Source organism: Oratosquilla oratoria, chromosome 25 (genome assembly GCF_046742065.1).
Source record: "Oratosquilla oratoria isolate Oo_2021 chromosome 25, ASM4674206v1, whole genome shotgun sequence".
Classification (NCBI taxonomy): Eukaryota; Metazoa; Arthropoda; class Malacostraca; order Stomatopoda; family Squillidae; genus Oratosquilla; species Oratosquilla oratoria.
Genome location: NC_134801.1, coordinates 53,195,040 through 53,209,796, shown reverse-complemented (window position 1 = coordinate 53,209,796; position 14,757 = coordinate 53,195,040). Strand labels below are relative to the sequence as shown.

The 14,757-nt window shown below is 39.4% G+C and overlaps 1 protein-coding gene across 2 annotated transcripts in view; it reads right to left on the bottom strand.

The window, feature by feature from the left end:
- Window positions 1–8,872: 8,872 nt before the first annotated feature.
- The window catches only part of LOC143038963 (glycosaminoglycan xylosylkinase-like), a 68,413-nt gene continuing 62,528 nt past the window's right edge, over window positions 8,873–14,757 (bottom strand). For both annotated transcript variants that reach the window (XM_076208798.1, XM_076208799.1), the window contains exon 9: window positions 8,873–13,638. In XM_076208798.1, the coding sequence (XP_076064913.1) occupies window positions 13,431–13,638 (208 nt within the window). In that variant the 3' untranslated portion in view covers window positions 8,873–13,430. The remainder of the gene's footprint in view (window positions 13,639–14,757) is intronic.

Below are 14,757 nucleotides of genomic sequence, written 5' to 3'. Positions count from 1 at the left end.
TACCTGAGCTGAAGTTTTCTTGGCACAAAGGGATGTTTTACAGACATTGAAAGTATTCAGGGGAATCAATCCTATTGTAAAAGGTCTCTTCATATTATGTAGGTATAAAGGAATCTTTATCTTCCAAAGTGGGAAAATAAATGTTTTAAAGCTTATATTTCTGTCATGGTTAGCCTGCTCATGTTATTCTTTAGAATGAATCGCCAAAAACTACAGACAATATATAAACTGATTTAATGGAAATTTGAGATATAATATTGAATGAAATTGATATTCTAACAATATATCCATTAAAACCATTGTAATGCCTGCCAGCCTCTGTAAATTGTAAAAATGCCATAAACTGTCAAATTATGCTCAAATTATGCACACAGTGATCCTTAAGAATGCATTATATTTCACCAGCATTTTTATTTACAAGGACAATACTGAACCAAGACAATGGAACTCAAAAGGCTTCTTCTCCCTTATAAGGGAGGTACTCAACCAAGGCATACACCCACCCTTGAACACCCATCCAACACCATTATCCCCTGCCCACTGCCTAGGTCAGAAGCAATGCAGCAAGTCACAGCATCTCCACACCAGGACCCCACAGCTGAAGCCGATCTACTTCCACTACATGGCAACCCTTTCTCTTCATCCACTCATGGGTAATTAGAGAAGACATGGGGAAATCCCTTTGGGCCATGTCAATTTACCATCCATTCACAACCAATCTCCCCTCACACCTTCCCTTACATATGTATATCTATATCTATATACCAAGAGCTTTAACCCCTTATAAGGGAGGGAGGTAGCCCCATGTCAAAGGCACATACTACCCACTCCTACCCACTTTACTACCCTTTCCTCCCTCTCATCTTAGCTCCTCATGGATGATGGGTCATCCCTGTATCCCACCCACTACCTTGTGTCAGAAGCAATGTAGCAAGATACAGTACATTCATAGCAAGGACGCTTCCTGCGACCCCTCCCTGCCCCCTGCCACCCCCTTTTCTGTCCCAGGATTTGTCAAATATTATTCACACATGAGTGCCCCCTCCACATATATATATTTATACGTTATATATATATATATATATATATATATATATATATATATAAATATATATATATATATATATATATATATATATATATATATATATATATATAATATATATATATATATACATACATACATACATATACCAAGGCTTTTTCCCCCTTACAAGGGAACTAGCCAAAAAGGGAAAGGCATAAAATCATTTCCACCCATTCCATCCCTGAATACACTCCACACCCCTCCACCCTCCCTCTTATCTGAGCACCTCCTGGATGACAGGTTATCCCTGCACCTTGTCCACTGCACAAATTTCACAAGTCACACGTGAATAACAAATATGCAAAGTCCACTAGTCCTAGTGGACTCTGCATATATATATATATATATATATATATATATATATATATATATATATATATATATATATATATATATATATGTATGTATGTATAATATGTACATGTATATACTGTATGTATATAAATGTACATGTGCATATGTACATGTGATCACATGTATGTAGGAGCACATGTACATGTGAGTACATGTACATATGTGCACATTTACATGTACACACGTGCATATTTACGTGTGCTCATGTATTTGCACATGTACATTTGTGCATTTGTCAACATTTGCACATGTACATGTGCTTTTATTAAAGTATACTCATATGTATGTACAAATGTATGCGTGTATATATGTACAAGTGTACAAATGTACGTATATACAAATGTATGTGCATGTGTACACATGTACATATGTGCAAATGTACATGTGTACACATGTATGTTAGTACAAATGTATGTGTGTATTCATATACGTGTGTGCAAATGCACATGTATTCACATGTACATGTGTGCACATGCACATGTGGATATATACGTGTGCATGTGGGCACATGTGTGTGAATATGTATGTTTATGCACATGTACATGTTTACACATACGTGTACTCACCTACGTGTGTGCACATGTGAGTACAAATATACGTGTGTGCACGTTAGTACAAATATACATGTGTGGAAATGTACATGAGGGTGCATATATGTTTATGCACATGTACATGAGTGAATATGTACAATTGTGTACATGTACATGTTTACGCATGCATGTGTGTGTACATGTACTCATGTGTGTACACAAATACATGTGTATACATGTATGTGTACACTCAGGTATGTGTGTACACATGTACATATAAGCACATGTGTGCATTTGTTTGTGTATACAGACACTCCTCTACTTACGTTCATTCATTTTACGTTTTTTCGATTTTACGTTTGAACTGACTGTAAAAAAAAAATAAAAAAAAATTTTGAGTGAATTTTTTAGTTTAGCGCACTCTCCGTAGTTCAAACGATACTTACGCATGACGCTGCGTCCATTGTTTACATTGCACAAACGACAGACTGAAAGTGCCTTGCCTCATCCTCATCCTCTTCCTCCCCTCCTCCTCCACCATCTCAATTTATGTTGCTTGAATTTAATTTATTTGAAATTAATGTTATTATCTTACAATGTTATGTGTATAATTAATGATTTAGGGGTGTTTTGTAAGATACGGTAATAGAATTTACAGATGTCATAGTACAGTAACAACTTACGTTCATTTTCAACTTACGTTCGGCCGTTCGGAACGTAATTAAAACGTAAGTTGAGGAGCGTCTGTACTCATGTACATGTGTGTATGTGTATACAAGTGTGCACACATGTACGTGTGTATATATGATGTATATATATATATACAATGCTTGACACAGGATTGGTTCACTAGGGCTCTGGTGGACCAATGCAATGTCGAAAATGGAAACACCCTTAAGGGAGGTGAATTTTTTTGCCATTTGAATGTGCCACCTCCCATTGTAGAGCTGTGGGCAGAGCTAATCCTCCTGCCAGAAACCAACACGCTCAATTGTTGTCTTGTAAGGATTTATCGCTGGAAACTATGAAATCCGGTCATACAACAAAGGAAGTAGCCTCTGTTTGAGAATGTGAAGAAGATTCTTGACAGTTTGGACTGACACCTTGCCAAGCATTTCAGGGTTAGTTTCCTTGCAGTCACTCATGGATTAGACTCGACCCAACATTTTACAACTGTCTGGACCCTTTTACTGGTCTTCAGTACTTTTCCAGGCCTCTTCTTCGGAGTGGGAGTGGAGAGGCCACCCTCCAGGTGAAAATTGGCAAGCCACCATTTAACACTTTGTGAATACACATCAACCTGTTCAGCTATTTCCTTTGTTTTATGACTGGATTCCTTTAGGTTAGAAGAGGTGGCAGGGGGGGTAATGAGGCCGGAACACACAGGATAGGACAGCCGCAGAACAACCCTGCCCACACCGGTGGCAAGACAACAACTGAGCGTGTTGATTTCTGGCGGGAGGATTAGCTCCACCCACAGCGCTACGATGGTAGGCGGCATATTCAAATGGTGTGAAAATTCAACCCACAGGTGTTTTCATTTTTGACATTGCATTGGTCCACCAGAGCCCTGGTGGACCAATCCTATGTTGATCACTGTATATATATATATATATATATATATATATATATATATATATATATATATATATATATATATATATATATATATATATATATATATATATATTCATTTACAAATGTAGACATTGAAAGAGACACTTTTAAGTGCACTGACTAGAGTGAAACTTCTTTATGTGGATGGAAAATGTTTATCAACTGATCTGCTACCTTGGTTCTCCTGCATGACGATTGATGGGTGTGTGTTGGTGGTGGTCGTGCAAGATGGACAGAAGGGAAAATCATTTCCTTCTGTTCATTTTCAAACCCAATCAATATCCTTAACACCATCTGGATGTACAGCCCTGAGAGGTTGGCACTTAATCTTTGGACTGGGCCCAAGATCTCTCTCTCAGTCAACTTCAGCTCTTATTTCCTCCACTGTACATAAGGACAGCTGGCAACCCACAACTGCTCCCTCCCTCCTCCTACTAGCTCGTGACAGAAACAGTCCCATACTAATACATCACAAACCAAAGTTAAAAGTTCTTCACACAAAGATTGAGAGGGCTCAAGGATTGTTGCCATCCACTGCAGGGCTGCAGGTTTCCAGATGGTGAAACTCGAGACAACAAGTATAATTATTTCTGCAAGAATTCCATGGTCCCAAAGAACAGTGTTTACAGATATCTAAGATCATAATGGATGGTTTCATGCAATCTATACAATATAAGTTTTACTTGAATTTTGTGCTTATGATCAAGTGGCACTTGCATACATAGTAAATATCTAACATAACACTAGTACTTGTACTCTCCATGAATCCTTATTATTACATAATATACATGAGTTTGCCAGGAAGACAATAGAGCTGATCTAGAAACCTATATCATTTACACAATGTGTAAGTCACTATCCTGTATTTATTTATATGTGCAATCATGCACATGACTCTATGCATGTGAACTTAGTTTGTAACTCATAATGTATTTTGTTTGACTTCTCTGAATATGTTTTGCTTCAAAATAATATACAGTCATGCCATTCAATTTTCTTTTTGAAGCTACAATAGTTCTTTGGTTACAATATAGAGCTCCAAGTAAAACTGGAAATTGAGAAAAAAAATATAAACATTTAACACAAATTTGTATACATATGGACATACTGAATTAATATTGTACCTTGTAACTCTTCCCATAAAATTATCAATTAGAGTGCCACATAATTATTCATACAATCAACAGTAAATATATACCCAAACACAACTCTCATAACTACAGTACCCAATATTTTATCCAGGACCCAGTAATCTGGAAAATAAAAAAAAAATACTTCCTAGCCAGTCAACATGGAATCTTTGTTGATGTAGTGTTAGTGGATTTTCTCACCAAATATGAGGGAAACCAGAGGTTCTACACCCCAATTATGTTGGTGTCCTATGATCTTGAATGACACACACACACAACAATATAATAAACCCAAGACAATTTGGGTTCAGACAAGGAAGATCATATACCACAAACTTAATATGTTTCTACATACATACATATACCAAGGCTTTTTTCCCCTTACAAGGGAGGTAGCCAAAAAGAAAAAGGCATAAAACCATTCCCACCCATTCCATCCCTGAATACACTCCACCCACCTCCACCCTCCCTCTTATCTTAGCACCTCCTGGATGAGAGGTCATCCCTGCACCTTGTCCACTGCCCTGGGTCAGAGGCAGTGTCGCAAGACACAGCACATCCACAGCAAGGCTGCTTCATTAAATCGGCAACCCCCCCCCCCTCTCCGTCCCCCCCCATACAGAAAAGGAGAAGATGGGGAGAAATCCCTTCGGGCTGCATCAAATTTTTCTCACACATACTACCTCACCCCCCATCCCCCCACCCATTCCACCTCATGCATCACAGCATCATCCATATACAACCATTCTCCATTCACCCCTGTCTTCTGTCCTCTCCTGTCCTTCCTCAACAGACATTCCCCTTTTTCCCAAAGCCCCCTTCACCCCATCCCTCCATCTCATCCTAGGATGCCCCCTCATATTCACTCCCTCCACATCTGCCTTCCATACCTCTTTTACTAGTCTTTCTTCACTCATTCTTTCCATGAATCCAAACCATCCTAAAACTCTTTCATCAACCTTATCTCCCAACTCCCTTACCACCCCTGTTCTCCTCCTTACCTCCTCATTTTTCATTCTATCCAGCCTAGTAACCCCCATCATACTTCTCAGACACCTCATTTCAAACACATTCAAACTCCTTTTCTCTTCCTTATATGTTTCTACTCAAGATTAATAGACATACTGCAAGAAAGGAATGGATGGGCTGATTGTGTCTCCCTGGACTTACAAAAAGCTTTTGACAAAGTACCACACCAAAAATTATTAAAAGGGTGGTAGCCAAAAAGGAAAAGGCATAAAATCATTCCCACCCATTCCATACCTGAATACACTCCACACCCCTCCACCCTCCCTCTCATCTTAGCACCTCCTGGATGACAGGTCATCCCTGCACCTTGTCCACTGCCCTGGGTCAGAAGCAGTGTCGCAAGACACAGCACATCCACAACAAGGCCGCTTCATTAAATCGGCGACCCCTACTAAAATGGATGGAGGATTTCCTGATTGGTAGAAAGATGAGAGTAGTCCTCAGAGAAAAATATTCAGATTGGAAAGAGGTGATCAGTGGAGTACCGCAAGGATGAAGTGAAATGTTACATGAGCTTTTGCAGATGACGCCAAACTGTTAAGGAAAGTAAAAACTGAAAAGGATTGCGAATCACTGCAGGAAGACCTGAATAAGGTATGGAACTGGAGTAAGAAATGGGAAGTGGACTTCAATACTAAGAAGTGTAGCATAATGGAGTTGGGAAAAAGCAAAAACAGAATATCAGGAACCAAGGAGGTAAAGAAGGAGAGATCCAAAAAAGATTTGGGTGTAACTATCTCAAACAACTTGACCTATGACAAACAGATAAACAAAATTGTCGGAGAATCCTACAACTTGCCTGAAGAAGCATTTACATATTTGGACGAAGAAATTATTTTAAAAATATTGGTCACACTGATAAGGCCTAGACTAGAATATGCAGCAACATTGTGGTCACCCAGTACCAAAAAGAATATAAAGAAAATAGAATCCAGAGAGCACTTGCAAACTTGTCATATGAGGAAAGATTGGCTAAACTGGAGTTACAGACTCTGGAGCAAAGAAGAGAGAGAGGTGACCTACTGACCATCTACAGAGTCATGAAAGGCACAGAAATACTCGATAGAGAGGACTTGTTAAACTGGGACAGGAGAAGCACAAGAGGGCATGGAAAGAAAATAAAAAAACATAGCTACAGAAGAGATCTGAAGAAAAACAGTTTTCCACAGAGTGGTGGACACTTGGAACAAACTGGACAATGAAATAGTGTGCCCAAAAACCATTTATGAGTTTAAGAGCAAACTAGACACTGTGAGATACAAAGGCGGGACACCACGAGCGTAGCTCCCCTTCCCGCAAAATACAACTAGGTAAATACATGTACAACAAACCTGATCTGCTTCTATTCGAGAGTAATAGAAATAATAAAAGAGAGCGATGGATGGGCAGACTGTGCCTTTCTAGACCTACAAAAAGCATCTGATAAGGTATCACACAAGAAGCTAATAAGAAAAATAGAATCAATAGGTGACATCAGAGGAAAATTATTGGAATGGATGGAGAAAAATGAGGGTAGTAATTAGAGACAAATACTTGAATGGGGGAAGAAATGATAAGTGGTGTCCCACAAGGTTCAGTGCTGGCTCCAATTATGTTTGTCATGTATATAAATGACATGGATGAAGGAGTAGAGTGTTATATGAATTTCTTTGCAGATGATGCAAAAATACTAAAGAAAGTAAAAACAGAGGAGAATTATGAATCATTATAGTTAGACCTGGACAAAATCTGGAAATGGACTCAAAAGTGGGAAGTGAACTTCAATATCAAGAAATGTTGTATAATGGAGTTTGGAAAAAGTAAAAACAGAATATCAAGAAATTATAAAATTGGTGAAGAAGTTAAAAAAGTGAACTCGGAAACAGACCTTGGAGTAATAATCAGCAAGACATGGCACCGGATAAACATATCAATAAAATAATCGGAGAAACTTTCAACCTAATAAGGTAAATGAAAGTGGCATCTTTTTTTTTTCTCTCTTTTCTAAAGCTCCCTCCTTCCACATCTACTTTCCACACTCTCTTTGCCAGCTGTTGTTTGCGGACGACACTGCGCTTGTGGCAGGATCGGAGGAGGGATTGAGGAAGTTGGTGACAGAGTTTGAGAGAGTATGTGATAGAAGAAAGCTAAAGATAAATGTGGGTAAAAGTAAGGTGATGAGATGTACAAGGGGTGAAAGTGGCAGTAGACTGGAAGTGAGCATTAAGGGAGAGCGACTGGAGGAAGTGGATAGTTTTAGATACTTGGGTGCAAATGTGGCAGGAAAAGGTGGAGTGAAGGTGGAGGTAGAATGTAGATTGAGAGAAGAGAGTAAATGCCTTGGTGGATTAAAGAGTGTAATGAGGAATAGACATTTGGGAATGGATGCTAAGAGGAGACTGTATGAAGGAGTGATTGTGCCAACAGCACTGTATGGGGCAGAAACATGGAACATAAGAGAAGAAGAGAGATGGAGTTTGAATGTGTTTGAGATGAGGTGTCTGAGAAGTATGATGGGGGTTACTAGGCTAGATAGAGTGAGAAATGAGGAGGTGAGGAGGAGAACAGGGGTGGAAAGGGAGTTGGGAGATAGGGTTGATGAAAGAATATTAGGATGGTTTGGACACATGGAAAGAATGAGTGAAGAAAGACTAGTAAAAGAGGTATAGAAGGCAGATGTGGAGGGAGTGAACATGAGGGGACATTCTAGGATGAGGTGGATGGATGGGGTGAAGGGGGCTTTGGGGAAGAGGGGAATGTCTGTTGAGGAAGGACGGGAGAAGACAGAAGACAGGGGTGAATGGAGAATGGTTGTATATGGATGATGTTGTGATTGAATGAGGTGGAATGGGCAGGGGGATGGGGGGTGAGGTAGTATGTGTGAGCAAAATTTGACGCAGCCCGAAGGGATTTCTCTCCATCTTCTCCTTTTATGCAATGGGGGGACAGAGAGGGGGGTTGCCGATTTAATGAAGCGGCCTTGCTGTGGATGTGCTGTGTCTTGCGACACTGCTTCTGACCCAGGGCAGTGGACAAGGTGCAGGGATGACCCGTCAGTCATCCAGGAGATGCTAAGATAAGAGGGAAGGTGGAGGGGTGTGGAGTGTATTCAGGGATGGAATGGGTGGAAATGATTTTATGCCTTTTCCTTTTTGGCTACCTCTCTTGTAAGGGGGAAAAAGCCTTGGTATATGTATGTATATGTATGTATATGTCCAAACCACCTCACCACTCCCTGTTCTACCAACATTCTTACCTTTACTTCCACACTTCTTCCTCTATCCATTCTTGTAACACCTATCATATTTCTCACACACTCCATTTCAGAAACATACTGTTTCTTCCTCTGCAATTCCCATTATATTACAAGTCTACCGTGGGTGCAATCACTCATGCACACTACAGATCTTATTTTACCTACTGCTAAATAATTTCATTTAGTTAAGAAGCTTGAGGGGATGACCAAGAATGAGATGGATAAATGTGGTGAAAGGTGCTTTGAGCAAGAGAGGAATGTCTGTTGAGCAAGGAAAGGGGAAGACATGGGATAGGGCTGAGTGGAGAATGGCTGTGTATGGACCATCCTTTGCTACAGCCCCCAAGGGATGATGTTTTCCCTATTTTCTCTCTATTCTGAGCAAAGGAAGGGAAGAGGAAGGGCATAGGGGGAGTGTGGGGAATGCTTGTGTGTGGATGATATTTTGAAGCAGCCCAAAGGGATTTCTCTATTCTCACTGATTAAGTGAAGCAGCCTTGCTAAGGATGAGCTGTGTCTTGCTGCATTGCTTTTGACCCAGGCAGCAGGCAGGAGACAGGGCTGACCCTTCATCCTCAAGGAGCTAAGATGAGAGGGGGGGGATGTTGATGGATGGGAATGGAATGGGTGGGAGCGGGTGTGTGCCTTTGACTTGGCTACCTCCCTTGTAAAGGGGAAAATAGCCCTTTTGGTATACAGAATAGAATAGGTAGCATCACTGAAGTGAAGGGGAAGAAGCCCTTAAGTATATATACAGAATAGAATAGGAAGCATTACTACAGTGAAGTGACTTTTTCATCAACCCCCATGTTGAGGTCACATTCTACAGATCTTTGATGACATGGTTTAACATCACAAACTCCTCCCAACGGAAGGCTAGGACGGTGCCCCTCACAGAGGGTTTTGTAGTGTGGAATTTCATGAACCATAGCTTTGGTGCAACCTCACCAGTGGCAGGGTTCGAACCGCCATCCCCTCAACCTTCACCACAAGTAACAATGCCCTAACCCACTCAGCCAGCGAGCTTCCTACAGATCTGATTTTAGTTAATGCCAGATGATTCTATTTCAGGGAAAACCACCACTATAGTGAAAGGTATTAAATAGTCTTACCCCAAAATCTACACAATTAAAAAAAAAAAAAAAAAAAAATCTTTGGCCCTGAGCTTGCTGGATAAAAGATTGACTGCTGCTGTCACAAATATAAAATGGACAAATAATTAAGACATTAATCCTGTCATGGTTAGCTAAATCCACATACATATTGTACCAACATGTTCTTACACACAGTCACCTTATAAAAAAAATGTCACAAAAAATAGAAACTGTAGTGTTTAGTGTTCTCAGAACTCCCAGCATACTCACTTCACAATCAATCAATTTGTTACTTTAGTTCTCTAGCATGAGACCCACATCCCCCCTAGTTACACCCTTGGGGTGGGGACAAGGAGAAACCTTGTGCATTTGGGCAGAGAGGCAGCAGCAGCAGAAGACTCCCTTTCCTTCTCGTCTCCTCTAGAATCACCTCCATCACAGGTTCTTCAGGCAGGAACACCCCAACAGATTCTTACTCCACAAATTATGTGTAATATCTACATTTCACTATGCTTACAATGTTGTAATGCAAAGTGCAATAAAGTATACACAATGTAACAATGCATAAATTGTATCCATGACTATGCAAAAATAGTGTACTGATGAGAGCATCTCTTACTATAATAGCATGTAATCAAAATACCAAGTGTTATCCAAAAGCTTTAGTACTTTGGCCACTGTAGGAAAATAATTTACCCTATCTCCTAGTTTCTACTCTCACTTTCAAAGTACACTCGACCCTCCATTTAACGGACAAATGCATGCAAGGACCGATCCATTCCTGCCAAATGTCCGTTCCTGACAAATGTAAACCGAATGGACCGGATCTGTAAATAGTGGACAAATGACCGTTGTTGACAATTTGGTACTATATACATCTATTGGTTTCTTTTAATGTGCATCAAAATATTATGGTAATATCATATTATCACTTGTAACATACACAACAGGCCTGGTGTTGGTGGCCTGAACTTGGATTGGACAATTGTATGCAGCAATGGACAATTAGGCCATCGTCTGGCTCTATAACAAATGGGACTTTTTTCATCTGCTAAATTGAGGATCCATTGCATCAGGGTCTGTTACATGGGGGGTTGAGTGTAGTCCCAGGAGGCATGGATACAGTAGTTGCAGTGTTTTCCCCACGATTCCATGCATCCTGGAGTTTTCCAGTACGAAGGTCTTGAACAGCACCTGTGAGTCTTTCTGAATCTCTTCAGTCATGTTAAAATGATCTCCCTTCAGCCAGAATGAGTACTGTGTTTTTGGAAGTCAGAAACTGCTAGATGATAACAAAGGTCTTGTCTAGGCAGGGGTATCATCATTGTCATGATGAAGAATCCAGTATTTCTCCCACTTTTCTGGACATTTTGGGAAATGCTTTGGATAATAAGAAAAAGAAAATGAAGAAAAAATAAATCAAACATGGGATTTCTAAATATATACTACAATACAATTAGAGGTAAATACGCACATTCCCTGGACTGGAGTATCAACACCTCACACTGGGATACTGACTCCTTGTACTGAAGTACTGACTCCCCACATTGGGATATTGACTCCATACACTGGAGTATGACTCCCCACACTAGGGTACTTACTCCCTGCAGTGGGATATTGACTGCATGGAGATATGCAGTCAGTATTTTAAGGACATTTTGGGCACACCCCCTAAGGACCAGACCCAACCATCATTCATCACATTCGAGTAAAACCTCTAATCATAAGGGGATGATGAGATGATTTTCTTCTATTGCTATCCCTCCTTTATACTCTCCCCCTGAAATTTACCATTTCTATAACTCCTCTTTGTTCTCTGACCTTTGAGGGCTGTCACCAAAGGCTTTCTGAAGCAAGTGGTGGGTTTCTGCAACTGTCTTGTTGACCTTGAAACAAAATTTGATGTAAATCCTTTGCCCCATGAGATAAATTCATCTTAAAATCACCATACCCTTTCACATGACATTACAAAATTGAGCATACCTCAACAATATGTCCACTTATGTTCTCACCCACTAGTACACTGACAGTGTAATTCACCTCATCTAGAGGCAGACAGCCATATCACAGGGACCAGTGATAGGTACTTGCTTGTGGTGGTCCTGCAAGACAGACAGCAGAGAACATCATCTCCCTGGTGCTCATTTTCAAAACTCGTCAACCCAACCCCTTCACTTCCATTTAGACGTGCAGCCTAATGGGCTCACCGCCTCCAGACTGGGCCAAATCTCTCTCAATCAATTTCAACTGTATTTATCTCACCTTTTGACATACAGAGACCTGACAACCAGCTATTGCTCCCCTACTTCTTTCAGCCAGTAACACAGAATCAGTCCCATATACAAAGATGAAGCTATGTATGATAATAAGAGAGTGAGAGACAGGACCCCACAAGTATAGCTACTTTGCTGTATACTACAATTAGGTAAATACAATACAGACAACAGTCTACAGTTTCTTCCCTGAAAGATCTATGGGAGGGGCACTGTTGCTAGCCACCGTGGGGCTGTGGGCTTCCAGCCAGTCAAACTCAAGGCAACAGTTATTGTTCCCTCTAATCAAAGTTACTAGAACTTTTGGTTAGCACCTTGTACACTGAAAAATTAATAAATATTATAGTTGCATGGATGAACACTCCAATACAATACATATCAAATATATACAGTGGCCCATTAAAAAATATCAACAATGTACAAGTGAAAAAATCCCTTCATTCCATAATGGCTGAATCATTGGAATGGAAGACTTTCTGAGCAATGAAAGCCGTAAGTTCAAGGTCACTGGTAACCTGGCTAGTTCTGTAACCAACTACAGTGAACACAGCAGTGGATTTCTAGATCCTCTCTAGTGTATTAACAGTTTTATATATCATCTACCTCTTACTCATTCAGTACTCCATTACAAATTCAATCTAAACAATGTGATACTACAATGGCACTGATCATTGAATTTGCTTAGTTTGTAAGATAAATAGTATTGTGACAATTCTTGGGACATACATAATTCTTTTTTCCTATCAGATTTTCATCCATGAAAATCAAAGAAAATAAATACATGGTTTTCTGTAAATTAATACAAAGGGATTCAGATACAATTGTTTAAATATTTCATACAAAACAAACAGAATGAGGTACTTTGATCCTTTTGAGTATATATATAGAAATGTCTTCACCTAACCAGTTCACATTTTTTATTAAAATGAAAGACATCTATGAAAATGGCTTGAAATATTAACTGGACTGTGCTATCAGGAACATTCAAAATGTTGAAATTATGAGCAGGAAATACAGCTCTAAATATTTATCCTAAGGACAACCAAATAATCTTACTCAGCTGTAGGTACCTTCTGAAAGGCTAAAATAAGACATGATGCCATCCACCTTTTTCATCCTCACACATGTGAAGGGCTGCCAAGACAAAGTGCACTCTTCGGTCTAAAGCCTGCAACTGTTGTGGTGTCAAGATTGGTGCAAGTGGGTCAAGTGCCAAAAGTTTCTCCATTGCTTGAGAGAGGCCACCTCCACTTAGTAAGACCAGTTTCTCATATGTTGCATGCCTTAATCTGACAATAAAGCAAATACAATAAATGAGAGATGTCAAACTTAGTAATTGGAACAAGGATTACTTATTGGTCAACAGGTTTCACATGAAATTAAGTTGACCACCCTCTTCAAAAAAGTAAGTGGTAATTATGACCTTATTATGGATAACCTTACACAACTGTGTGTATTCACTTCATATGAGGAGAAAAAATCATAACCACCATGATCATACCAATAAAATAAACATAACAAGCACCTATTCCATAAATTTCAAGTATATACACAAAGATAGGAGTAAAAACAGAAGAAGATTGCAGATTGCTGCAAGATGACCTGGATAAAATATGGGAATGGAGCCAGAGATATGAGATGAACTTCAACATAAAAAAAATGTAGCATTATGGAATTTGGAAAAGGTAAAAATAGTTTCGGGACAATATAAGATTGGAAACAAAGAAGTCAAAAAAGTAAACTCAGAGAGGGACCTAGGAGTAATCATCTCAAGTGACTTGACACCTCACAAACATGTTAATAAGTTATTTGGAGAGACTTACAACTTATTAAGATCAATGAAAGTGGCCTTCGATTACATAAATGAGGAGATGGTTAAAAAATAATTGTTACACTGATAAGAATGAAATTAGAATATGCTGTATCAATGTGGGCACCTAGCACAAAAAAGAACATAAGAAAATTAGAAAGAATCCAAAGAGCAGCAACAAAAATGTCACCCACAGTGTCAAATCTGACATATGAACAAAGATTGGAGAAATTACAGTTGTCAACACTAGAACAGAGAAGGGAAAGAGGCGACTTGTTGACCATTTTCAGAACTATGAAAGGGATGGAAGCTCTCGATAGAGACGACCTATTAAAGTGGGACAGGAGAGAAACAAGAGGACATGAAAAGAAACTAAAGAAAGACAGTTACAGAAGAGACCTGAAAAAAAAGCTTCCCACATAGATTGATTGATGTCTAGAACAAACTGAACAGAGAAACAGTAAATGCCAGAACTATACAGACGCTCCTCTACTTACGTTCATTCGTTTTACGTTTTTTCGATTTTACGTTTGAACTGACTAAAAAAAAAATTGTAAAAAAAAAAAAAATTTTGAGTGAATTTTTTAGTTTAGCACGC